The 25,471-nt window shown below is 40.8% G+C and overlaps 1 protein-coding gene across 3 annotated transcripts in view; it reads left to right on the top strand.

The window, feature by feature from the left end:
* The window catches only part of HECW2 (HECT, C2 and WW domain containing E3 ubiquitin protein ligase 2), a 238,926-nt gene that overhangs the window by 182,554 nt on the left and 30,901 nt on the right, over positions 1–25,471 (top strand). For all 3 annotated transcript variants that reach the window (XM_030915952.1, XM_010381608.2, XM_030915953.1), the window contains 3 exons: positions 6,389–6,509; positions 8,019–8,132; positions 25,138–25,290. In XM_030915952.1, coding sequence (XP_030771812.1) covers positions 6,389–6,509; positions 8,019–8,132; positions 25,138–25,290 — 388 coding nt within the window. The remainder of the gene's footprint in view (positions 1–6,388; positions 6,510–8,018; positions 8,133–25,137; positions 25,291–25,471) is intronic.

Genomic DNA, 25,471 nt, shown 5'->3' on the forward strand with positions numbered 1-25,471 from the left:
CTGCCAAGATCTCTGTCAAGGTTTGAGAAGTCAGAGCATTAAGTTATTTTCAATAAATTGTATGTACATGAGCATCAGCAAGCTCCAAGAAATGACCTGAGGGCCTTTTACTACTCAGAGAATAAAGCAAAAATGCCAGGTCTTCAGTGCTTGTGCTTTGTGCCAGGGATTTGGACGTGTTTTTTCTTAAGTTCCATTGTTGAGCTATGTTCCAGAAAATGGAGCCTTCCAGAAATTATTGTAGTGCTTGACGTTTTGTTTTCATTCACTCACAGGGCATTTGTTTTAAATGTCATAGGGATTTTTTGAAAGTGAACCAGGAAAGAGGTAAGCTTCTGAGCTGTCCCAGGACAGAGGCATGGAGCCATGCTGGATCAGGCTAAGATCCAGCCCCTGTCCAATGTGAAGAACCAGTGCTAGTCATCAGAACAATGCAGGTTCTGGGTCACACACCCAGAATCAAAAAAGACTGAGACTGCCCGGGAGTTGGATGCCAAGCTATTTCTAGTGTCTTCTGAAATATTTTGTCAGATAGAATTCTTCAGTTTGTATATGATTATGCAATTTTGTAACAGTATATGAAAATAGGGTAATACAATATAGAAGCTTTTTTAGACCTGCCTGCAATGACAAAGCAAAAACTCCCTAGTATCTGTTACTGAAATTTTTTCCTGCACAGTATTAGCAAAATGCTGACTCTCCATGAAGTCAGCCCTTCATTTGATCACTTTCTAGATATAACATGGATCTTTTGTATCTGATTTTCTTTAGAACTGTAAAGACTATGAAATTCCTGTCTTATAAAGTATTATAACCTAGAACTTCACTTACAGTTGTAGTTCCCATACAATTTTATTACCTCAATCTTCCAAGAACATTTTGTATTTCCAAAGTGGAAGTAACATCACTCCTGCTCTGGAATTTCTTGGCAATTATACCTCACTTGTATTAAGAATTTGACAAAGGCCAACAGCATAATTTACTGTAATTTTACTTATTTATTTATTTTGAGATGGAGTCTCACTCTGTTGCCAGGCTGAAGTGCAGTTGTGCAATGTCGGCTCGCTGCAACCTCTGCCTCCTGGATTCAAGTGATTCTCCTGCCTCAGCCTCCCAAGTAGCTGCGACTACAAGCACACCCAGCTAATTTTTGTATTTTTAGTAGAGACGGAGTTTCACCATGTTGGCCAGGATGGTCTCTATCTCCTCACCTCATGATCTGCCCACCTCGGCCTCCCAAAGTGCTGGGATTACAGGCGTGAGCCACTGCGCCTGGCCAATTTACTGTAATTTTAAAAATGAAGTAATGTGTAAATGACTTTTTTCCTAATGGAACTATGAGCAAAAGAATTTTTGCATTTAACAATTGCTGTCTCAGAGTTTTTATAATTAAATCCCTTTACCTAGAGTATAAACAGAATCAGAGCTAATTTTTATTGCGTCTGTATTGATATTGATGGAATGCATTATGGCATTTCCCACATCCTTTCAAGCATCTCAAATTATACAGGAGTAGTTACTTTCTGTGCTGTGTTTCAAAGTAATCAGCTCTTTAAAAAACATGTTTCTTGGCCAGGCGCAGTGGTTCACGCCTATAATCCCAGCACTTTGGGAGGCCAAGACGGGTGGATCACGAGGTCAGGAGATCGAGATCATCGTAGCTAACACGGTGAAACCCCGTCTCTACTAAAAAAATACAAAAAAATTAGCCGGGCGTGGTGGCGGGCACCCGTAGTCCCAGCTACTCTGGAGGCTGAGGCAGGAGAATGGCGTGAACCCGGGAGGTGGAGCTTGCAGTGAGCCGAAATCGCACCACTGCACTCCAGCCTGGGCGACAGAGTGAGACTCCGTCTAAAAACAAAACAAAACAAAACAAAACGTTTCTTTTGTGTCTTAAAATATTTTAATTCAGTTCTTTGTCCTTCATTTTTCTCTTTCTTGTCAATGATTTTGCTCTTGAAAGTGGATTCATTACAGCTGCGTTCTGCACTGTCTGGGTTTTCTAGTCTGCAGTTTCTCAGACTGGAGCACTGACACCTTGACTGTGCCACCCCTGAGTGGACTTGAACTGCACTGTCCTATCCCTCATCCATCTAGGACAGCAGACTTGTGTTCATGCAGATAATGTTCCTTTGTATTGCAAATGATGCCTTTCGGTACCCAGGAAACATTTGCCCTGTGTTAGTCCCTGGATGCTGCCCATGTGTTTCATTGGTGATGTTTGACCTTCCAATGAGGGAATAGTGGTTCTCAGCCATAGCTACACGTTGGAATCATCTGGACAGCTGTGTTTAACACTCATGCCTGGGTCCCACCCCACATTCTGGGTCTTTACACATTTTGATGTCATGCGTCTTGGGTGTGGCCTGGACATTGGAATTTTTAAAAGCTTCCTAAGGGATTCTAATGTGCAGTCAAGATTGAGAACCCCTGCCTGGAAGTCTCCTCTGCCTCCCAGATCTTTAAAGTCAAGCTTATTTGCTTGCTTTCTGACATAACTCAGCTCTTTGCCTAACTATACAAACAGATCTCCAGACAGACTGTTGGTCAATAGCCAGTTTTGTACAGATTCATTACTAAAATCTCAACTCATTTCCCCATCTTTAGTATTCACCTCTATGCAGATAACAACAGCTGATACCTATGTGAGATCTCTTATGCAACAGTCACTGCATAAAGTGCCATAAACACACTAACTCAGCTCATCCACATGTGTGGCCCTGAGCTCTCACCCCAATTCCAGCCCAGCATTTTTCAGTCTCTAGGGCATTTGGTCAGCTGTCATATCCAAGTCAATATGTATAAAGTTTCACGTGCCCTTGTTCACCTGCATCACTTCCCACACTCTTCATGGCATCAGGTAGATAGACCTGGCTCAAATCCCAAATCTACTGTCACTGGAATATGACTTGGACAGGAAACTGCACCTTCATTTTCCTTAGTTGCAAAGTGGTGTATGATGGTCCTAGTAATACCCGCTTCGTAGACTTGTGAGGATTTCTCAAGATCCCCTGTGTAATGTGTATCATCTGTAATGTATAGCAGGCGCTTAACAAGTAATACCTGTTGTTATTGTGTAAATATACTTTATATTATCATCATGCTTCCCATTCTTCTTCCTTGCTTATCTACTCTTTTCCCAGTGCATATTTCACATGGTAGATAATTTCATTGAGTCACCCACTCCAGTCTAGTCCTTTATCCCCTTAGGCTTCAATTACTGCAACAACTCTTAACTGGGGCTCTTTCCTCTTACCCACCGTTAATTTACTCAACACACTCTGAAAAATAATTTCTTAAATAAAACACCACTTGTATGTTATTCTCCTGCTCAAGAACCTGTAAAGGCACTGTTCAGTTCATCATGCCCAAACTCCTCTGCTAGGTTTTAAAAATTCTTATCGTAATTTGGCTCCAACCCTTCTGATCAATTTCATTTCCCATTTACTCCCAGCACTCCTCCTCCACTCTAGGCTAGCTTGGTTCTCTCGGCGTTTTCTGAACACACATACAGTGCTCATGCCAGCTCTTGCTGCTCTATTCCAGTATAGAATATAAATTCTTCTTTTGCAAGGTGTGGTCCCAATTAAGCTTCCTCCCTAAGGCCTTTTCCACTTTGATCTCTACTTATACTCATTTCTTTTTTCTAACATTACTATTACTTTTGTATAACACTAATCTTAACAAATGCTTGTGGGGGTTGGGGGACAGGCAGCCGTGTCATTGAGTGACTGCCGCAGAGTGGTGACAGCATGCTTCGTCTAACAGAGTAGCTGCAGCTGCCCGCTGGATCCCCAAGGACATGCAAGCCAGTCATTACAAGATTTCCCAAATAATTTTCAAGATAATAATCTGGAATTTTTTAATTTGAAATTTAATTTGTAAATGTTGGCAATTAATTTAAAATCTTCAAAAAAGATTATGGGGCAAACAACGGGTATCTATAGGACTAGGTATAGCCCCAGGGGTATAGCTTTGCTCCCTCTGCTTTCTAGTCTATATACCACCTAGTTCAGGACTTAATTATTCTCTTGTTTGACATTTTATTTCTGTTTCCCCACTCCACTCCAGCAACCTCACCTTATTCATTTTGGACATCCATTGGTGAACCTAACACAGTATTCACTATGAATAACAACCATTTAGTTTACTCATTTGTTAAAGAAATTTTTAATGAACTTACATGGTATGTAATGAACAAGACTTCCCAGCTTTTGTTTTCTGGTTTCTTTCATCGGTTGGGAAATATTTAGTGGAAATATCCAGTGTTTTTGTCATGGCTGTGTGTCTGATTTCCATATTCATCATCAGTTTTCTATCCCATCCTGCTGCTTAGTCACCCAGTGACACAAAACCAGATTTTTCTATGGAAAGAGGAACAATTGGCTGGGTGTGGTGGCTCATGCCTGTAATCCCAGCACTTTGGGAGGCCGAGGTGGATCACCTGAGGTCGGGAGTTCGAGACCAGCCTGACCACCACGGTGAAACCACGTCCCTACTAAAAATACAAAATTAGCTGGGCGTGGTGGCGCAAGACTGTAGTCCCAGCTACTCAGGAGGCTGAGGCAGGAGAATGGCTTGAACCCAGGATACAGAGGTTGGGTTAGCCAAGATCATGTCATTGCACTCCAGCCTGGGCAACAAGAGCAAAACTCCGTGTCAAAAAAAAAAAAAAGAAAAGAAAGAAAGAGAAACAATGTTACTTTTACATTTTATTGGTGATAATTGCCATTGAATAACGTATAAAATATCCTTATATAATCTAGATATTCTCAGTACTTGGCACATGTTAAGAATGCAATAAATGGCCGGGCGTGGTGGCTCAAGCCTGTAATCCCAGCACTTTGGGAGGCCGAGACGGGCGGATCACGAGGTCAGGAGATCGAGACCATCCTGGCTAACACGGTGAAACCCCGTCTCTACTAAAAACTACAAAAAACTAGCCGGGCGAGGTGGCGGCGCCTGTAGTCCCAGCTACCCGGGAGGCTGAGGCAGGAGAATGGCATGAACCCGGGAGGCGGAGCTTGCAGTGAGCTGAGATCCAGCCACAGCACTCCAGCCTGGGTGACAGAGCGAGACTCTGTCTCAAAAAAAAAAAAAAAAAAAAAAGAATGCAATAAATGGTCTGGTGCAGTGGCTCACACCAGTAATCCCAGCACTTTGGGAGGCCGAGGCAGGTGGATGACCTAAGGTCGGGAGTTCGAGACCAGCCTGACCAACATGGAGAAACCCTGTCCCTACTAAAAATACAAAATTAGTCAGGCGTAGTGGTGCATGCCTGCAATCCCAGCTACTCGGTAGGTTGAGGCTGGAGAATCACTTGAACCTGGGAGGTAGAAGTTGTGGTGAGCTGAGATTGTGCCATTGCACTCCAGCCTGGGCAACAAGAGCAAAACTCCATGTCAAAAAAAAGAAGAATCCAATAAATATTAATATTATTTATTCTTTGTGCAACCCAGAGACAGTTGCCTTTTGCAAGTATGTGTTATATTAAGACTTTACCCTGCAATATGAAATTTATGTAATTATGTGTCTAAAATCATTCTTGGTGATAGTGCATATCTAAAAGAAGTTTTGTAGGCCAATCACAGTGGCTCATGCCTATAATCCCAGCAGTTTGGGAGGCCGAGGTGGGCAGATCACCTGAGGTCAGGAGTTCCAGACCAGCCTGGCCAACATGGCGAAACCCTGTCTCTACTAAAAATACAAACATTAGCCAGGCGTGGTGGCAGGCACCTGTAATCCCAGCTATTTGGGAGGCTGAAACAGGAGAATCGCTTGAATTCGGGAGGCAGAGGGTGCAGTGAACCAAGATCACGCCACTGCAATCCAGCCTGCTGGGTGACAGAGTGAGACTCCATCTCAAAAAAAAAAAAAAAAAAAAAAAAAAAAAAAAAAAAAAGAAGTTTTGTGAGGAGTTTTGGTTAGGAATTTAGAGTGAATGATTAAAACCTCACTCTTAATGCCACTTACTTATATACCACATACTTTACATTGCAACTTCCTGTCTAATTGACATTATATCATTTCAGCAGCAAGCAAAGACATTTCATCCTAACAGTTACTACTAGACATGAGTAACTCTGTTTGACTCATATTAGTTTGGACTGAAAAGGGGAACCATACTTGAGAAACACATGGGTACCATTGTAACTATTCAAACAGGATTTTAATTCTCAACCAAAATGCCACAAAGAAGACGTCACTTAAGACCCTGGTTGAGGTTTGTTATATCCTTCAAGTTGCAGAAGTTAATCCTTCAAATGCAGAAGTTAAGACAGTTGCCTCATTGGACTTGTTGATTGTGATAGCTTTTGTCCATGGTGATGTGATGAACATAAGGATGATGCACAAATTCATATTGTCCTCTCTCTGTGGTTTGCTGTAGGTACCCAGCGTGCCAATGCCCGGGCTCCAGCCCCTTACAAGCGGGATTTCGAAGCCAAACTGAGGAACTTTTACAGGAAGTTAGAGACTAAAGGATATGGACAAGGCCCAGGGAAGTTAAAGTAAGTCAAAGAGACACAAACCACATAATGTATAGATGGTGAAAGGAGAGGGCGCAGTTGGGCCTCTAGGAAATTGATTGTGATTTGGGATGACTAGCCTTCATTTTAGTTGGCATAATTATTTCGGCATTTGTAAATTATAGGATCATCTAAAACATAGGCCTGGAATGAAACATGATTAAGCTTAACATTTTAAAACAAGCAGTGAAGACACTGCCTTTTCATGTAAAAATAAAAGCAAAATAAAAGGCTGATGTATTTTTTTTTCTGAAAAGTACCTCTTTGTTGGTACATAGTATATTCATTAGCTATAAAGCCATCTCAATGTCCTTCACTACAAGCTTCTGTCTCCTGAACTGACCTGAGTGCAGGAATAGTGCTCAGCTCTGCTCAGTTCTGTGAAACAAACTTCACAGCAGAACATGTCATGAATGTCGTTTCTGCCTTTCTTCATCTGCCTCCTCCCTTCAAATGGGGAAACCGAAACATCATCATGTTGTTTGGCCTACAATTGTTTCCATTCCCTGCTTACCCTTCTTTCTCTCCCTGCCTTCAACCCTGTCCCACGTCCCCACTGGAGATCACTCCGCCACTGAGAGAGGACAGAGGAGGGAGGGTCTCCACTGGAGCTCCCCTGTGACCGTTGGTGCCTGAGAGAGGGTCCAGAGACCAGACCAACAGCAGCCCCACGGCTCACTGCCCCACCCACAGGAAGGCTTCCTTGGTTAAATTTCACTTCCATTGCCGTAAGAAATCATCAGCCTGCCCAAACACCATACTTCTCTGAGCTTTACTTTTCTCACACTTAATTTACAAAGGTCTAGAATGATCCAGCTGTCACGCATTCAGCCTCCCTATCATCTCTCTGCCTGTTACCGTTCACGTGAAGAGCAAATTGGTATCTATGGAAGGATGACTTTAATTGTCATCATCACAAGTAGATTAACCTGCCACACACATCGTTCATTTGTATCTCTCCCTTAGGGACTGTCAGGATTCACTTAATTTAACAATTAACTATTGGAAACTCCACTGCTTTGGAGGACATTGAGAATTTTTTTTTCCTCTTTGTTCTCACAGTCATCTCGCTGGACACTTAATAATTGAATTCCTTGTCTAAGTGCATTGAGGCTTAAAACATTGCCTCATAGAGTTGTTCTTGCTTTACTTAACAAAACGTGTGTGTGTGTGTGTGTGTGTGTGGTGGTGTTTTATGATCATTTTTGTTCTGGGATAAACTGATTTGACCATTTAGATAGGATTCTTCAGTTGTTCTCACAGATCATAGGTAGGGTGCTCTATTTACCAATGATTCTCTCATATAACTTTTGCTAATGCTGTTAAGAGTTAAAGACAAATGTGTACTTTATTGCAGACAGCAATGACATTAAGTAACATTCTTCTTACCTAGTTAATTGTGGCAAATGGAAATGTTCTAGAAAGATAAGTAAATTATCTTTAATAGTATAGTAATAATCTGTATTTTCCAAATTGTCTCGTTATGGACAGGTTAATTATCCGAAGAGATCACTTACTAGAAGATGCTTTTAATCAGATTATGGGCTACTCCAGAAAAGACCTGCAGAGAAATAAGCTATATGTCACCTTCGTCGGGGAGGAAGGGTGAGTAGAACAGAGAAGTGGCCTGTGGAACATAGGCTGTGGCCACAAGGCGGATGTTTCTCCACGTTGCTGTGGTTGCCTGAAACAGGAAATCCTTCTGGCAGGAAGTGCTGTTCTCATACACTTAAACCTTTGGGTTTTTTTTTTTTTAAAGGTCTCCTCTGGCTTTTAAATCACTTGACGTAGAAATTCTTTAGTAAAAACATGTAGCTTTAGATCATTTTTGAGAACAGAAGCCTAGTTTAGTTTCTTCTCTCCAGACCTCTCTTTCTCTTAAAGGGAAAAAGTAAGGCTTTGCAAGGAAAAAAAAAACAAAACAAAACAAATAATTGCATTTATGCAATTGCTTTGTGATCTGTGATCTTATTTTCTGCCCTGCAGGGCTAAGTAGAACGTGCTTCCTCTATTAAATAAGTTCAGTTTCAGAAACATGAATTAGAATCTTGCTGTTCTACCCGGAAGCCTCCACAGAAGTAACTCTTGGGCCTTGGCTCTTATTTCTCTGCCTCCAATTTTTCTCTTCCCTTGGGAGGGCGGCACACCACCAACATTACTACCTAACATAAACAAACATGTCCCGCCTTCCATGACTCTTCCATGAGTGTGCTCATCTAGATAAGGGTTAGGAAATGAAGCTGGGAAGACTCCTACACAGTGTCAGCATTGCACCCAAATGGACATAACTGTTATTATGCATCACCTTAAAAGAGGCCAGCTGTCATCCCTCCCAGACCCCTTCTTCTTCCTCATTTCAGGTCTGGGTTCAAGTCTCAACACCTTCTTCATAACTCAGCAGCCACTAGAGGGAATTTTTTTAATACCATACAATTGTCTGGTTGTGTTTTCTGTGTTTCTTGTTGATTTGGATCATTTTAAGGCTATCCTTCTCAGTCATGCCTTGGAATAAAAGTATATTCGATTATGGAATCATATTAGTGATATTAAACAAATTCAGCCATTCAGTACACGGTAGATGAAACAGTGACTCCAAACTATAAAATAATTTGCCTGTACTGATGGAACTAGGGAATAGCAAAATCAGGATTCAAATGCAGGCCCTTTGTCTTTCATCTAGTACTGTTGGACTAGCTCTGGGACCTAAGCAATACTCCTGCACTCCAGCCCATCTGAATTTTTTTCCTGTCTCTGGACATTTTGCCCATTCCAGCTAATGACTGATAACTTCTGCTCTTGTCACATGCACTGCTGTGTAGTCTCCCAGCTATGCCTACATTAAGGTAAAGTAGTATGTGCAAACACACTATGACATGACAAAATTTGTACAGAAGTTTGCCTGAGACCTGAGCCCTTCATTGCTGATGTGCATAAGTGGACTTCTCACTTGTGTTAGTTGGCTTAAAGATGAAGGTGCACAGTTGAAAATGAATGCAAATGTTGTTAGCCTAATCACCGGTATGCATGGGATTCCAAGTATTTCCTTACATAATAAGTCTGGTTTGGATGAGAATACTTTTCCTCCCCCAGAACTCCAGCTGCCTCCCTTCATTGTTGGACCAGAGTTTGTTGAGATCTCAAAGATATAGGGAAGAGGCTTTGGAAGCACTGATATTTAAGTTTGAATAGAACAGACATTTATCATGATTGGTTATCCTAAAGCAGTCTCTGCACGGCTTGTACTAATGACATCAGTTCCTAGGAGGAGGTCCAGGGTGAGTGGGGCTTGATGCCTCTGTATTTGACTACATTACATTGATGTCCAAATGCTTCCTGCCTCCATCACCTGTCTCCTTCCTGCGACATCAGAGGGAAAACAAGGGAGAGGATGTTAAGCTGTGAGCTCAGTTAACAGGGACAATCTCTTAATCTGTTCACTCTGCATATGGTTTATTGAAGCTGGATTTCTGGACTCATGACTTTGTCAGGTCAGTATCATAAATTATTAGGTATGTACTTTAATTTGCTATTGAGGCACTGAGGATACATATGCTGTTTTTGAGAGATGAAAATAGTAATTGTGCTGGAAAAATAGAAAGCTAAAAAAAAAAGAAAGAAAGAAACCTTGTGCTACATAAAAGTAAGGAGCTCTTTTAGCCTTTGCCACCTTCTCAAACACATTAATCCTATCACATGAAAATGAATGACCCTAACTTTTTTTCTGGATTATAGTAAATACCCAAAGGGAAAAGCTACCCAATTTTTCCATTGAACTATAAAAATGGAGCTGGAGGTTTTCTGTTTTTTTGTTTTGTTTTGTTTTGTTTTTTGAGACAGACTCTAACTCTGTTGTCCAGGCTGGAATGCAGTGGTGCGATCTTGGCTTACTGCAGCCTCCGCCTCCTGGGTTCAAGTGATTCTCCTGCCTCAGCCTCCTGAGTAGCTGGAACTACAGGCACGTGCCACCACACCCAGCTAATTTGTTTTGTATGGAGGTTTTCTGTTACTTTCCCTTTACCAATTTTAATCCCCTCAAAATGTATCATTTTGTAAATTCTTCATGTCCAGGTCTAGTAATGAGCATTTAAAAACACACATATCTGGCACCCAGACCTTGGTGTCTAATACCATTCTTTGATAAAAAGAATCAAGGTTTTTAGAGAAATGGCTGATTCTAACACTAAGCAGGAAATATACAAGATGGAGCCCGAAGCATCTTTTGGTGTCTGCCAGAGATTAAAGAAATCCTCAAAAATCCCAGTCATGGGGGTATGTTGAAAAAACCCAGGAGCCAACTGAAAGAGTTCCCAGTGGACAAAGCTGAAATAATTTGAGCAACAAAATAAATACAAGGCTATTGGATTATAAACCAAAGTATAAAATAAATATCCATACTGATATAAATACATGGTTGAATATGTAAATAAATGGGGAAGAATAGAAAAGTAGAAAAATCTTGGGGGCGGAGCAAGATGGCCAAATAGGAAGAGCTCCAGTCTCCAACTCCCAGCGTGAGCGACACAGAAGACCGGTGATTTCTGCATTTTCAACTGAGGTACTGCAGTCATCTCACTAGGGAGTGCCGGACAATCGGTGCTGGTCAGCTGCTGCAGCCTGACCAGCGAGAGCTGAAGCAGGGCGAGGCATCGCCTCACCTGGGAAGCGCAGGGGGGAAGGGAATCCCTTTTCCTAGCCAGGGGAACTGAGACACACAACACCTGGAAAATCGGGTAACTCCCACCCCAATACCACGCTTTAAGCAAACGGGCACACCAGAAGAATATATCCCTCACCTGGCCGGGAGGGTCCCACGCCCACGGAGCCTCCCTCATTGCTAACACAGCAGTCTGCGGCGATCTAACCGCAAGTCAGCAGCGAGGCTGGGGGAGGGGCGCCCGCCATTGCTGAGGCTTAAGTAGGTAAACAAAGCCGCTGGGAAGCTCGAACTGGGTGGAGCTCACAGCAGCTCAAGGAAACCTGCCTGTCTCTATAGACTCCACCTCTGGGGGCAGGGCTCAGCTAAAAAAACAACAGGGGAAGCAGCAGAAGCCTGAGCAGATGCAAACGACTCTGTCTGACAGCTTTGAAGAGAGCAGTGGATCTCCCAACACGGAGGTTGAAATCTGAGAACGGACAGACTGCCTGCTCAAGTGGGTCACTGACCCCGGAGTAGCCTAACTGGGAGACATCCCCCACTAGGGGCAGTCTGACAACCCACACCTCACAGGGTGGAGTACACCCCTGAGAGGAAGCTTCCAAAGTAAGAATCAGACAGGTACACTCGCTGTTCAGCAATATTCTATCTTCTGCAACCTCTGCTGCTGATACCCAGGCAAACGGGGTCTGGAGTGGACCTCAAGCAATCTCCAACAGACCTATAGCTGAGGGTCCTGACTGTTAGAAGGAAAACTATCAAACAGGAAGGACACCTATACCAAAACCCCATCAGTACGTCACCATCATCAAAGACCGGAGACAGATAAAACCACAAAGATGGGGAAAAAGAAGGGCAGAAAAGCTGGAAATTCAAAAAATAAGAGCGCATCTCCCCCTGCAAAGGAGCGCAGCCCATCGCCAGCAACGGATCGAAGCTGGTCAGATAATGACTTTGACGAGATGAGAGAAGAAGGCTTCAGTCCATCAAACTTCTCAGAGCTAAAGGAGGAATTATGTACCCAGCACAAAGAAACTAAAAATCTTGAAAAAAGAGTGGAAGAATTGACAGCTAGACTAATTAATGCAGAGAAGGTCATAAACGAAATGACAGAGATGAAAACCATGACACGAGAAATACGTGACAAATGCACAAGCTTCAGTAACCGACTCAATCAACTGGAAGAAAGAGTATCAGCGATTGAGGATCAAATGAATGAAATGAAGCGAGAAGAGAAACCAAAAGAAAAAAGAAGAAAAAGAAATGAACAAAGCCTGCAAGAAGTATGGGATAATGTAAAAAGACCAAATCTACGTCTGATTGGGGTGCCTGAAAGTGAGGGGGAAAATGGAACCAAGTTGGAAAACGCTCTTCAGGATATCATCCAGGAGAACTTCCCCAACCTAGTAGGACAGGCCAACATTCAAATTCAGGAAATACAGAGAACGCCACAAAGATACTCCTCGAGAAGAGCAACTCCAAGACACATAATTGCCAGATTCACCAAAGTTGAAATGAAGGAAAAAATCTTAAGGGCAGCCAGAGAGAAAGGTCGGGTTACCCACAAAGGGAAGCCCATCAGACTAACAGCAGATCTCTCGGCAGAAACTCTACAAGCCAGAAGAGAGTGGGGGCCAATATTCAACGTTCTTAAAGAAAAGAATTTTCAACCCAGAATTTCATATCCAGCCAAACTAAGTTTCATAAGTGAAGGAGAAATAAAATCCTTTACAGATAAGCAAATGCTTAGAGATTTTGTCACCACCAGGCCTGCCTTACAAGAGACCCTGAAGGAAGCCCTAAACATGGAAAGGAACAACCGGTACCAGCCATCGCAAAAACATGCCAAAATGTAAAGACCATCGAGGCTAGGAAAAACTGCATCAACTAACGAGCAAAATAACCAGTTAATATCATAATGGTAGGATCAAGTTCACACATAACAATATTAACCTTAAATGTAAATGGACTAAATGCTCCAATTAAAAGACACAGACTGGCAAACTGGATAAAGAGTCAAGACCCATCAGTCTGCTGTATTCAGGAGACCCATCTCACATGCAGAGACATACATAGGCTCAAAATAAAGGGATGGAGGAAGATCTACCAAGCAAATGGAGAACAAAAAAAAAGCAGGGGTTGCAATCCTAGTCTCTGATAAAACAGACTTTAAACCATCAAAGATCAAAAGAGACAAAGAAGGCCATTACATAATGGTAAAGGGATCAATTCAACAGGAAGAGCTAACTCTCCTAAATATATATGCACCCAATACAGGAGCACCCAGATTCATAAAGCAAGTCCTTAGAGACTTACAAAGAGACTTAGACTCCCATGCAATAATAATGGGAGACTTCAACACTCCACTGTCAACATTAGACAGATCAACGAGACAGAAAGTTAACAAGGATATTCAGGAATTGAACTCATCTCTGCACCAAGCGGACCTAATGGACATCTATAGAACTCTCCACCCCAAATCAACAGAATATACATTCTTCTCAGCACCACATCGCACTTATTCCAAAATTGACCACATAATTGGAAGTAAAGCACTCCTCAGCAAATGTAAAAGAACAGAAATTATAACAAACTGTCTCTCAGACCACAGTGCAATCAAACTAGAACTCAGGACTAAGAAATTCAATCAAAACCACTCAACTACATGGAAACTGAATAACCTGCTCCTGAATGACTACTGGGTACATAATGAAATGAAGGCAGAAATAAAGATGTTCTTTGAAACCAATGAGAACAAAGATACAACATACCAGAATCTCTGGGACACATTTAAAGCAGTGTGTAGAGGGAAATTTATAGCACTAAATGCCCACAAGAGAAAGCAGGAAAGATCTAAAATTGACACTCTAACATCACAATTAAAAGAACTAGAGAGGCAAGAGCAAACACATTCAAAAGCTAGTAGAAGGCAAGAAATAACTAAGATCAGAGCAGAACTGAAGGAGATAGAGACACAAAAAACCCTCCAAAAAATCAATGAATCCAGGAGTTGGTTTTTTGAAAAGATCAACAAAATTGACAGACCGCTAGCAAGACTAATAAAGAAGAAAAGAGAGAGGAATCAAATAGACGCAATAAAAAATGATAAAGGGGATATCACCACCGACCCCACAGAAATACAAACTACCATCAGAGAATACTATAAACACCTCTACGCAAATCAACTAGAAAATCTAGAAGAAATGGATAATTTCCTGGACACTTACACTCTCCCAAGACTAAACCAGGAAGAAGTTGAATCCCTGAATAGACCAATAGCAGGCTCTGAAATTGAGGCAACAATTAATAGCCTACCCACCAAAAAAAGTCCAGGACCAGATGGATTCACAGCTGAATTCTACCAGAGGTACAAGGAGGAGCTGGTACCATTCCTTCTGAAACTATTCCAATCAATAGAAAAAGAGGGAATCCTCCCTAACTCATTTTATGAGGCCAACATCATCCTGATACCAAAGCCTGGCAGAGACACAACAAAAAAAAGAGAATTTTAGACCGATATCCCTGATGAACATCGATGCAAAAATCCTCAATAAAATACTGGCAAACCGGATTCAGCAGCACATCCAAAAGCTTATCCACCATGATCAAGTGGGCTTCATCCCTGGGATGCAAGGCTGGTTCAACATTCGCAAATCAATAAACATAATCCAGCATATAAACAGAACCAAAGTCAAGAACCACATGATTATCTCAATAGATGCAGAAAAGGCTTTTGACAAAATTCAACAGCCCTTCATGCTAAAAACGCTCAATAAATTCGGTATTGATGGAACGTACCTCAAAATAATAAGAGCTATTTATGACAAACCCACAGCTAATATCATACTGAATGGGCAAAAACTGGAAAAATTCCCTTTGAAAACTGGTACAAGACAGGGATGCCCTCTCTCACCACTCCTATTCAACATAGTGTTGGAAGTTCTGGCTAGGGCAATCAGGCAAGAGAAAGAAATCAAAGGTATTCAGTTAGGCAAAGAAGAAGTCAAATTGTCCCTGTTTGCAGATGACATGATTGTATATTTAGAAAACCCCATCGTCTCAGCCCAAAAGCTCCTTAAGCTGATAAGCAACTTCAGCAAAGTCTCAGGATACAAAATTAATGTGCAAAAATCACAAGCATTCTTCTACACCAGTAACAGACAAGCAGAGAGCCAAATCAGGAATGAACTTCCATTCACAATTGCTTCAAAGAGAATAAAATACCTAGGAATCCAACTTACAAGGGATGTAAAGGACCTCTTCAAGGAGAACTACAAACCACTGCTCAGTGAAATCAAAGGGGACACAAACAAATGGAAGAACATACCATGCTCATGGATAGGAAGAATCAATATCGTGAAAATGGGCATACTGCCCAAGGTTATTTATAGATTCAATGCCATCCCCATCAAGCTACCAATGAGTTTCTTCACAGAATTGGAAAAAACTGCTTTAAAGTTCATATGGAACCAAAAAAGAGCCCGCATTGCCAAGACAATCCTAAGTCAAAAGAACAAAGCTGGAGGCGTCATGCTACCTGACTTCAAACTATACTACAAGGCTACAGTAACCAAAACAGCATGGTACTGGTACCAAAACAGAGCTATAGACCAATGGAACAGAACAGAGTCCTCAGAAATAATACCACACATCTACAGCCATCTGATCTTTGACAAACCTGAGAGAAACAGGAAATGGGGAAAGGATTCCCTATTTAATAAATGGTGCTGGGAAAATTGGCTAGCCATAAGTAGAAAGCTGAAACTGGATCCTTTCCTTACTCCTTATACGAAGATTAATTCAAGATGGATTAGAGACTTAAATGTTAGACCTAATACCATAAAAACCCTAGAAGAAAACCTAGGTAGTACCATTCAGGACATAGGCATGGGCAAGAACTTCATGTCTAAAACACCAAAAGCAACGGCAGCAATAGCCAAAATTGACAAATGGGATCTAATTAAACTAAAGAGCTTCTGCACAGCAAAAGAAACTACCATCAGAGTGAACAGGCAACCTACAGAATGGGAGAAAATTTTTGCAATCTACTCATCTGACAAAGGGCTAATATCCAGAATCTACAAAGAATTCAAACAAATATACAAGAAAAAAACAAACAACCCCATCAAAAAGTGGGGAAAGGATATGAACAGACGTTTCTCAAAAGAAGACATTCATACAGCCAACAGACACATGAAAAAATGCTCATCATCACTGGCCATCAGAGAAATGCAAATCAAAACCACAATGAGATACCATCTCACACCAGTTAGAATGGCAATCATTAAAAAAATCAGGAAACAACAGTTGTTGGAGAGGATGTGGAGAAATAGGAACACTTTTACACTGTTGGTGGGATTGTAAACTAGTTCAACCATTATGGAAAACAGTATGGCAATTCCTCAAGGATCTAGAACTAGATGTACCATATGACCCAGCCATCCCACTACTGGGTATATACCCAAAGGATTATAAATTATTCTACTACAAAGACACATGCACACGTATGTTTATTGCAGCACTATTCACAATAGCAAAGACTTGGAATCAACCCAAATGTCCATCTGTGACAGACTGGATTAAGAAAATGTGGCACATATACACCATGGAATACTATGCAGCCATAAAAAAGGATGAGTTTGCGTCCTTTGTAGGGACATGGATGCAGCTGGAAACCATCATTCTGAGCAAACTATCACAAGAAGAGAAAACCAAACACTGCATGTTCTCACTCATAGGTGGGAACTGAACAATGAGAGCACTTGGACTCAGGAAGGGGAACATCACACACTGAGGCCTATCATGGGGAGGGGGGAGGGGGGAGGGATTGCATTGGGGAGTTATACATGATATAAATGATGAATTGATGGGTGCTGATGAGTTGATTTGTGCAGCACACCAACATGACACAAATATGCATGTGTAACAAACCTGCACGTTATGCACATGTACCCTAGAACTTAAAGTATAATAAAAAAAAAAAAAAAGAAAAAGAAAAATCTCTTGTGCAAAATATGAAACCAGCCCAAATGCCCATCAGTCAATGAGTGGATAAAGCCAATGTGGTATACATATACACCATGAAATACTACTCAACCATAAAAAGGAAAAAAATGATGACATTCATAGCAACCTGGATGGAATTGGAGACTATTATTCTAAGTGAAGTAACTCAGGAATGGAAAACCAAATATCTTACATTCTCACTCATATGTGGGAGCTAAGCTATCAGGATGCAAAAGCATGAGAATGATACATTGAACTTTTGGGACTTGAGGGAAAAGGTTGGGGGTGGCAAGGGATAGAAGACTACACACTGGATACAGTATAAACTGCTCAGGTGATGGATGCACCGAAATCTCAGAAATCACCACTAAATAACTTATTCATATAACCAAACACCACCTGTTCCCCAAAAATCTATTGAAATAAAAAAAAAACAATTAAAAAAAAAGAATCACTGCTCTCAAGGTAGGTATCAATTCGTTTAAGGCAAATAGTAGAAAATATACCCTTCAAAACTACTGTAGGTCTGGGGTAGGCACATGATGTCATTTGGCCCAATTAGACTAAAAGAAACTCTTGTTATGTTGTAGTTGGTGAAAGGTTTCACTAAAAAAGAAAAAATCTATTTTGCAGAATATTTCCATACAATCAGCAGAACTCTCTACTCCTTAGGTATGGAATGTGCATAGTGACTTTCTTCCAAATAGTATAGTATGGAAAGAGGGGGAACAAAGTAACTTCACCATAGAGAAACCTGACAAACATTATGGCAGTCAGGTGATCAAGGGCCACATCAATAGCCACGAGTCATGTTGATAATATGTACCCTCGATATAATGCAATGAGGATGGCACTTTACCTCTGTGTTTTTCCTCCCAAACACGTAATGCTACTCCAACCGTGAGAAAAATGCTAGACAAAATCCCAACCGAGAGACATTGTACAAGATACCTTACCAGTACTCTTTAATACTCCCAAGGTCATCAAAGACCAGAGGAGCCTGAGAAACTGTCACAGCCAAGAGGGAGACATGACAATTAAATGTAATGTGGTTTCCTGTATGGGATCATGGAACAGATAACAGACGTTAGGTAAAAACTAAGGAAATGTAGATAAAGTATGGATTTTAACTAATAATAGTATATCAATTTGGTTTATTAATTATAACAAATGTACTATACTAATGTAAGATGTTAATTTGTATGTGAGGTATACAAGAACTCTCTGTTTTATCTTTGCAATCTTTCTGTAAATCAAAACCTATTCTAAAACAAAACATTTATTAAAAGAAAACATATAGTCAGGATTCAGGGAAATTTAGGAAATGTTTCTCTGAACAACTTATTTCCTCGTTATCTGATAAATGACAGCCCCCGAGGAAATTTTGGTAGGTATATACCTCTGTCTGCACTTGAGGTCATTAGAGTAATAAGTGTATATATGGGGTTAATTCTGTGGGAAGTCCAAATTAGTAATGGCATTGGTATATATAAAGTATGATTTTGTGTTGCTCATGTCAACTATGTTGTCTATGAGGGAATAATACTTTGCAATTCATATTAATATCATTTCAGTGATTATATTTTACCTGTTACCATCCAGGTCTTTATTTACAGTAGATTAGCTAAAGCATAAAGAAAAGGAAGTTTATTTTAAAGAATAATGCATCAACCAGGCCTGGTGGCTCACACTTGTAATCCCAGCACTTTGAGAGGCTGAGGCGGGTGGATCATGAGGTCAGGAGATCGAGACCATCCTGGCTAACACAGTGAAACCCCGTCTGTATTAAAAATACAAAAAAAATTTAGCCAGGTGTGGTGGTGGACACCTATGGTCCCAGCTACTCAGGAGGCTGAGGCAGGAGAATCGCTTGAACCCAGGAGACAGAGCTTGCAGTGAACTGAGATTGTGCCACTGCACTCCAGCCTGGGCAACAGAGCGAGACTCCATCTCAAAAAAAAAAAAAAAAAAAAAAAAATCCTAGAGTCTATAAATACAAATACATTAGTTGGTTAGTTCATCATCAACTAAGATCACATTTTGTATTATGCTTTGGCTTTTTACAAAAAGTAGGTAGTTTCTAAGCACTGTCTTGTAACTAGTGATTTAATATGGTTAGAGCTGGAGGTTTTGCTTTAGTCATGAAAATTTCCACACAACTTAATCTGGTTATCTGCCTTTGCAAAGTTGTGGGGAAGGGAGATCAGCTGTGGTGGAGTGACTGAAAACTGAGTCATCTTGACTGAATGTGGTGTGAAATTGCGTACAGGGGTTGCCTATTTCTGCTGGGCATCAGTCTACCTAGAAGTTGCTTCTTTAGAGTTGAGGTCAATGAAATACTACATATTCTTTAGTGAATTATTCTACGTATTTTCCAGCTGGATTATTATATTACACATTCTCCAGTGTATTATTTTCTTTTGAATTAAAAGTCCTAGCAACTAAAGGTTATATGATTTAAAAAGTTACCTAGATGCTAGGCATGGTGGCTCATACCTATAATCCCAGCACTTTGGGAGGCCAAGGTAGGAGGATTGCTTGAGGTGAGGAGTTCCAGACTAGATTGGGCAACATAGTGAGACCCCGTTTCTATAAAAAAAAAATAAAAAATTAGCTAGGTGTGATGGCTTGTGCCTATAGTCCTAGACACTTGGGAGGCTGAGGCGGGAGGATCACTTGAGTCCAAGAGCTCAAGGTTACAGTGAGCTACGATTGTGCCACTGTACTCCAGCCTGGGTAACACAGCAAAACCCTGTCACCCTGTCTCTTTAAAAAAAAAAAAAAAAACTGGATTAGACTGTTGTGTTCTGATAAGGCGTGGGGCCACTAACTTCTTAATACCCAAAACATTAAAGAAAAAGTGACCTGGATAAAGAGAGGAGGTTTACACTGTGATTGCCCTGCCTCTTTTTCTTCATAGCCAACCCTGTAAAAGGCACCTTTCTTAAAGAAAGAATGAGTTTATTATGTGTGAGGTGCCATCAATATGACATCAATCATGTCTTACAGAGCCACACTTTGACTAGGGAGGAGATGTGTACAAGCAGTTTTCGTTTGGAAGTTTAAGAACTTCCTGTAATATCTTCCTTTTGAGCTTTCTGTAACCCCCTGAGACAGGCAAATGAAAGCAACTAGGGAAGATGAGATCTGAAAGTTTTCTTCATAAAGAAAGAGTTTTCTTTATAAAGAGTTTTCTTTATAAAGTAACCAGCCAGTTCTTACATATGACTGATCAGATCCTCACTAGAAGCCATTTGAGGCCCTGAGCTTGGTCATTAATTTCTCAGAAATCTGTGAAGCTTCAAGGTACAGTTTATGGTCTTGCTTTTTTTTTTCTTCCAAAAAGAGACATTTGCAGGATAACCTAAATTACCCAAACCTTTCTAAAGAAGGGTGCTTCTGTATGTAGGCTTTGGTTTGGTAGCACCTGGTAAGACTTTGTTTATCATATCAAACTTCCTTACTCACCCACCAGGCTTTCTTAATTGGCTCAAGAACTAACTCCTTGCTACTATAAATATCTAAGAGTGAATCAGAAGGTGTGTAGGCCATGTGCGCCTGAACCAACTTGAAGGAAGTGATGGTGTGACTTCCCAAGGCCATCATCTTCTTTCATTTTATAGTCTGCTTTCATTAGAACACTTAGTTTTCAGTAATTCTTAGTTGAAAATAAAGAATGAGATAATAAAATTTGTTATTTTAACAAATTTTGGGTGCCACTGACAACTTGGGTGGAGTGCCATCCGAGCCATGTGATGATGTTTAAAATGCTCTATCAGCACTTAGGGCTCCAGACTACATGGCCACCCTCTGGAGACATCTGTTCTTATTCGGAAATGCCCTCAGATGCAGCTGTTGTGCGGCTACACACCCGTTGTCCAGAGTTTTTACATTTCCGTGCCAAGCCTTTAGCTGTGGAACCAACCTAACTGGCAAAACAGGAATGTAATAGACAATCCTTGTGATATGAGTCATATTAACTATTTATATGAAAGAGGTTGCTAGGACATTAAAGGAAGCAAAGGCATGATGTACCCTGCTGTGACATGTTTTACTGAATTAGCCAGGCTTATTTATAAATTGTAATCTACAACCTGCTCTCAGATAGGCAGTTCTAGGCTTTGGATTATAATCACATCAAAGTTTAAGACTATTTTGGCTTTAGAGGTGACTCCATCAGTGCTTCTAGAGTTAAAAGTCAGCAGATAAAAACTTGACCAGTTGAAGATACATTTTCTCCTAGAGGAACTATTAGCTTTGTTTTTGCTTGGGAAAACAAGACTTTGCCTTTTCAGTTTAATGCCTCAGGGAACATTCATCTCATCTTCAGCCAGATTCAGCTATTATCATAAAAAGGGAACTAATCAGTGAGGTCAGTCTTTGTTGTTTTAGCAAACTTTACCACATGAGAAGATTTTACATATTAAACTTCCTAAGCATAATTTACTTGTTGATTTCTGACAATGTTTTCAAATTGAGCAATCTTTTAGGGATTGGTATAACCTGTTCATGTCATTGAATCAATGTACCACTCAAAGGCAAATGTGCAAATCTGCTAGATACCAGTTGATTTTCTTCAGAAAGCATCAAAGAGCTCCACTCATTGATTCAACAATATATATTGAGCCCCCACTGTGTATCAGGCTAGGTACGGATATAAAAATGAGTAAAACATGGTCCCTGCCCCCAGTGTAGTTATAGACTAGTACGTATGTATAGGGGAGGCAGGCACATATACAGATAATTGTAATGCACTTTGTAAGTGCAGTATTATTAAAATACTCAGAGTTAAAGCTTAAAGAAACCGTGATACTTCTAACTGAATGCCACAGTTTAATTTTAAGCAGGCAAATCCTATTTTACTTTTACCAGTTGTCTGTAAGAAAACTGACTCCTGAAGTATTTGCCTCATGTTTCAGCTGTCTCTGACCTTATCCATTGTATGCTTTATTGTGTCTGAAAGCCTCACAGAGAATGACCATAGCTGAGTGGTGCTCACTCTGTGCCTTACACTTAGTAGTCTACCCACTCCTTGAGGTTGCGTACACCCTAGGATATTGTAAGCTAGATTTTTTTTTTTTTTTTTTTTTTTTTTTTTTTTTTTTGAGATGGAGTCTCTCGCAGTGTCGCCCAGGCTGGAGTGCGGTGGCACAATCTCAGCTCACTGCAAGCTCCACCTCCCGGGTTCACACCATTCTCCTGCCTCATCCTCCCAAGTAGCTGGGACTACAGGCGTCTGCCACCACACCCGGCTAATTTTTTGTATTTTTAGTAGAGATGGGGTTTCACCATGTTGACCAGGATGGTCTCAATCTCCTGACCTCGTGATCCACCTGCCTCAGCCTCCCAAAGTGTTGGGATTACAGGCGTGAGCCATGACACCCGGCCGTACTAAGGCTTTTAAAAGATGCAGCTACATGCAGACAGGATGGGGGAGTCCTGGGTTAAAGCAGCATACATGAAAGGTTTGGAGCTTTAGCTGATGACTAGCACCTTGTAAGTCAACAAAGTAAAGTGGTTGCCCCAAAGGCAGGATAAGTTAAACCAGCATCGCTGGAGAAAAGTGTCAAGGACTTTCTAAGCTCTGTGCTGAGAAGACCTCACCTGGAGTGTTACCATCAAGTCTTTACTGACACCAGGGTAGAGAGGGAATTCCCACCCTGCCCTGAGAGAAGGTTGAAGGAAGTGGCCATGCTGAGGAGTGGGAAAGGGAGAGGAGGAGGCCGAGACCAGGAGACGGAAACTGCTAAACCTAGAGCTCTGATGGAAGATGACTTTCAAAGCATTTTACATCTTTAGGATCTAGATTAGCACCCCATATGTAATCAGCACACAGACTTTTGTTGAAAGAAAGTCTCTGAGTATGTAAAGAACGTTCAAGTGGAAGAAGTATTCTACTTGTTCCTGGCGGTGTCACAGGCCAGAAGTAGGTCAACGGGAGGAAGCCACAAAGGCCGCCTTCGTCACAGCATAAGGAGGGACAGGTAGTCTGTGCACCCTGCACTGAGGAGGCAGCCAGGGTACTTACTGCTTTGGGAGTCCTCAGAGTAACCTGAGGATGGTCCCACCAATCCTGGGAGCCACCTATTAGCATGTTATATTCAACCGCCCCAGAGGGCAGGTCCATTGTGTCACCTACAGCCTCTCTGGCCCTGGGAGTCTGCTGTTTGCATTTTTCTTTACACAAAAGTTCCTTTCAGCACAGTATGGGTGTGAGGATTTTAATACCACTGGTGATGTGTGAAATGATTTTAGCTACTACAAAGACTGATGTTTTTTATTTTAATATTCATGTATTCATTTTAAGGTATATTGGGAAACAATAGAGTTAGCACATCAAAACTTTATACAGATTGTGTAAGACAAAGTTCTATTAAAAAAGCAAATAGATCTAAAGTTGATTTAATGAAAAATATTAAATTAATAATAGTACATATATATTCAGATATAACAAAAATTGGGAAAGTAGTATGAATAGTTGAAGGCTGTTCTGTGTAAACCATTTTTATTTATATTCTGCCTATAGTATCCTTTTTGTTGCTGTTGTTCTTTCTCCATCACCGGGGCTGGAGTGCGGTGATGTCATCATAGCTCATGCAGCCTCAAACTCTTGGGCTTAAGAGATGCTCCTGCCTCAACCTCCCAAGTAGCTAGGACTACCGGCACATGCCATCACACCTGGCTAATTTTTTCTTATTTTTTGTAGAGACAGGAGTCTCACCGTGTCACTATGTTGCCCAGGCTTATCTCAAACTCCTTGACTCAATGAATCTTCCTGCTTTGGCTTCCCAAAATGCTGTGATTACAGGCATGAGCCAACATGCCCGGCCTAGGATCCATTTTTTTCTCCATCACACAGTCCTATCACTGAACAAGACTCAGATTTTTTTTCATTAAAAAAATGCAATGATACCCACAGAAAAAAATTCAAAAAGAAGAAAAAATAAGATAGAGAAAAGAGGAAGAAGGAGAAGAAAAGTCTTTCACAATCCCTCCTCCACCCCAGCTTCTCAGTTGCCTTCATTCCCTTTTCAGCATTCCTTCCCTATCTTTGAGCCCACGTGTATACTTTTTATCCATAGGGTCGATGTACTTTATATTTTTCATTTTAAATTTAGCACATCACATTGCTTTACTGCAAATTCCTCCTTACTTTGCGTTTTTTACTCTCGTCATTTTTGGCCACTTGTCATTCCTCAGACCTCACACAATCTTTTCTTATACTTCAATTTGACCCTGACATCTTTGTGAGTAAAGCAGAATTTATACTGTAGCTCGGGTGTTAGAGTCTCCGCCTCTTTCTCCAAACGCCTTCCTTAGGAAGCTTTAGGCACCCTCATTTTTCTTGTCTGTAGTTTTCCTTGGTGTTTTACCATTTCAAGTTTCCATTTGCACCCTATCACTCCATTTTTTGCTACTGATCTCCCTAAGGGGACTTGTATCTGTAATGTCTTATCTCGAATTCACGGAAGTATCTTTCTTCTCCCATTTAAAAATGTTTCAGACATCCATGAGGACTCCGTGTCCTGTGAGCATATGTATCTGATTCCCCCTGGTTTTACCCTGTTTAAATGAAGCTTTCTCATTGTGCTTCCTTTTTGTATAAGCTTGCTCCTGAAATTTGAAAGGTTTACCTCTTTATACATATTTACATAATCAAAATATTAGCAGATTGCCTATTGTATGTATTAGAATATTGCCTATTGTATGCCTGTTGATGATGTGTGGCCTGGTTTTAGGTGTGCTCCACATAAATGTCCATTTTACTAATCTGGATCAAGACACAATGAGATCAGAAACTATGATCATTCAGTTTGTTTTGGACAGCTCTGGCATGTGGACAATTAGATTTGTAATGAGCATCCTATGGAAACTTGAGCTCTGGAGAAAAAGTGCCCAATATCTAGAAAAAAAGTAACAGATTGTTCTTTTTGTGGATTTTTGTTACAGGCTGGATTACAGTGGGCCTTCCAGAGAGTTTTTCTTCCTGGTATCCAGAGAACTCTTTAACCCATATTATGGCTTATTTGAATATTCAGCCAATGACACATACACAGTACAAATAAGTCCTATGTCTGCTTTTGTAGACAATCACCATGAATGGTAAGTATTTTTTCCCCAACACTTTTCTTCAGGCGATTTTCTATGATATTTGTTTTTCTATAGAACCCACATTTAAACATTAAAACATTATTTCCCTTGGGCAAAATCATATTTTCAGTTAAATACCTCATTTGACTCTTGTTTTTATTGTCAAATTTAAATATATAGGCGGTCTCCAAGC

The sequence above is a fragment of the Rhinopithecus roxellana genome, chromosome 14, assembly GCF_007565055.1.
Source record: "Rhinopithecus roxellana isolate Shanxi Qingling chromosome 14, ASM756505v1, whole genome shotgun sequence".
In the NCBI taxonomy this organism is placed as follows: Eukaryota; Metazoa; Chordata; class Mammalia; order Primates; family Cercopithecidae; genus Rhinopithecus; species Rhinopithecus roxellana.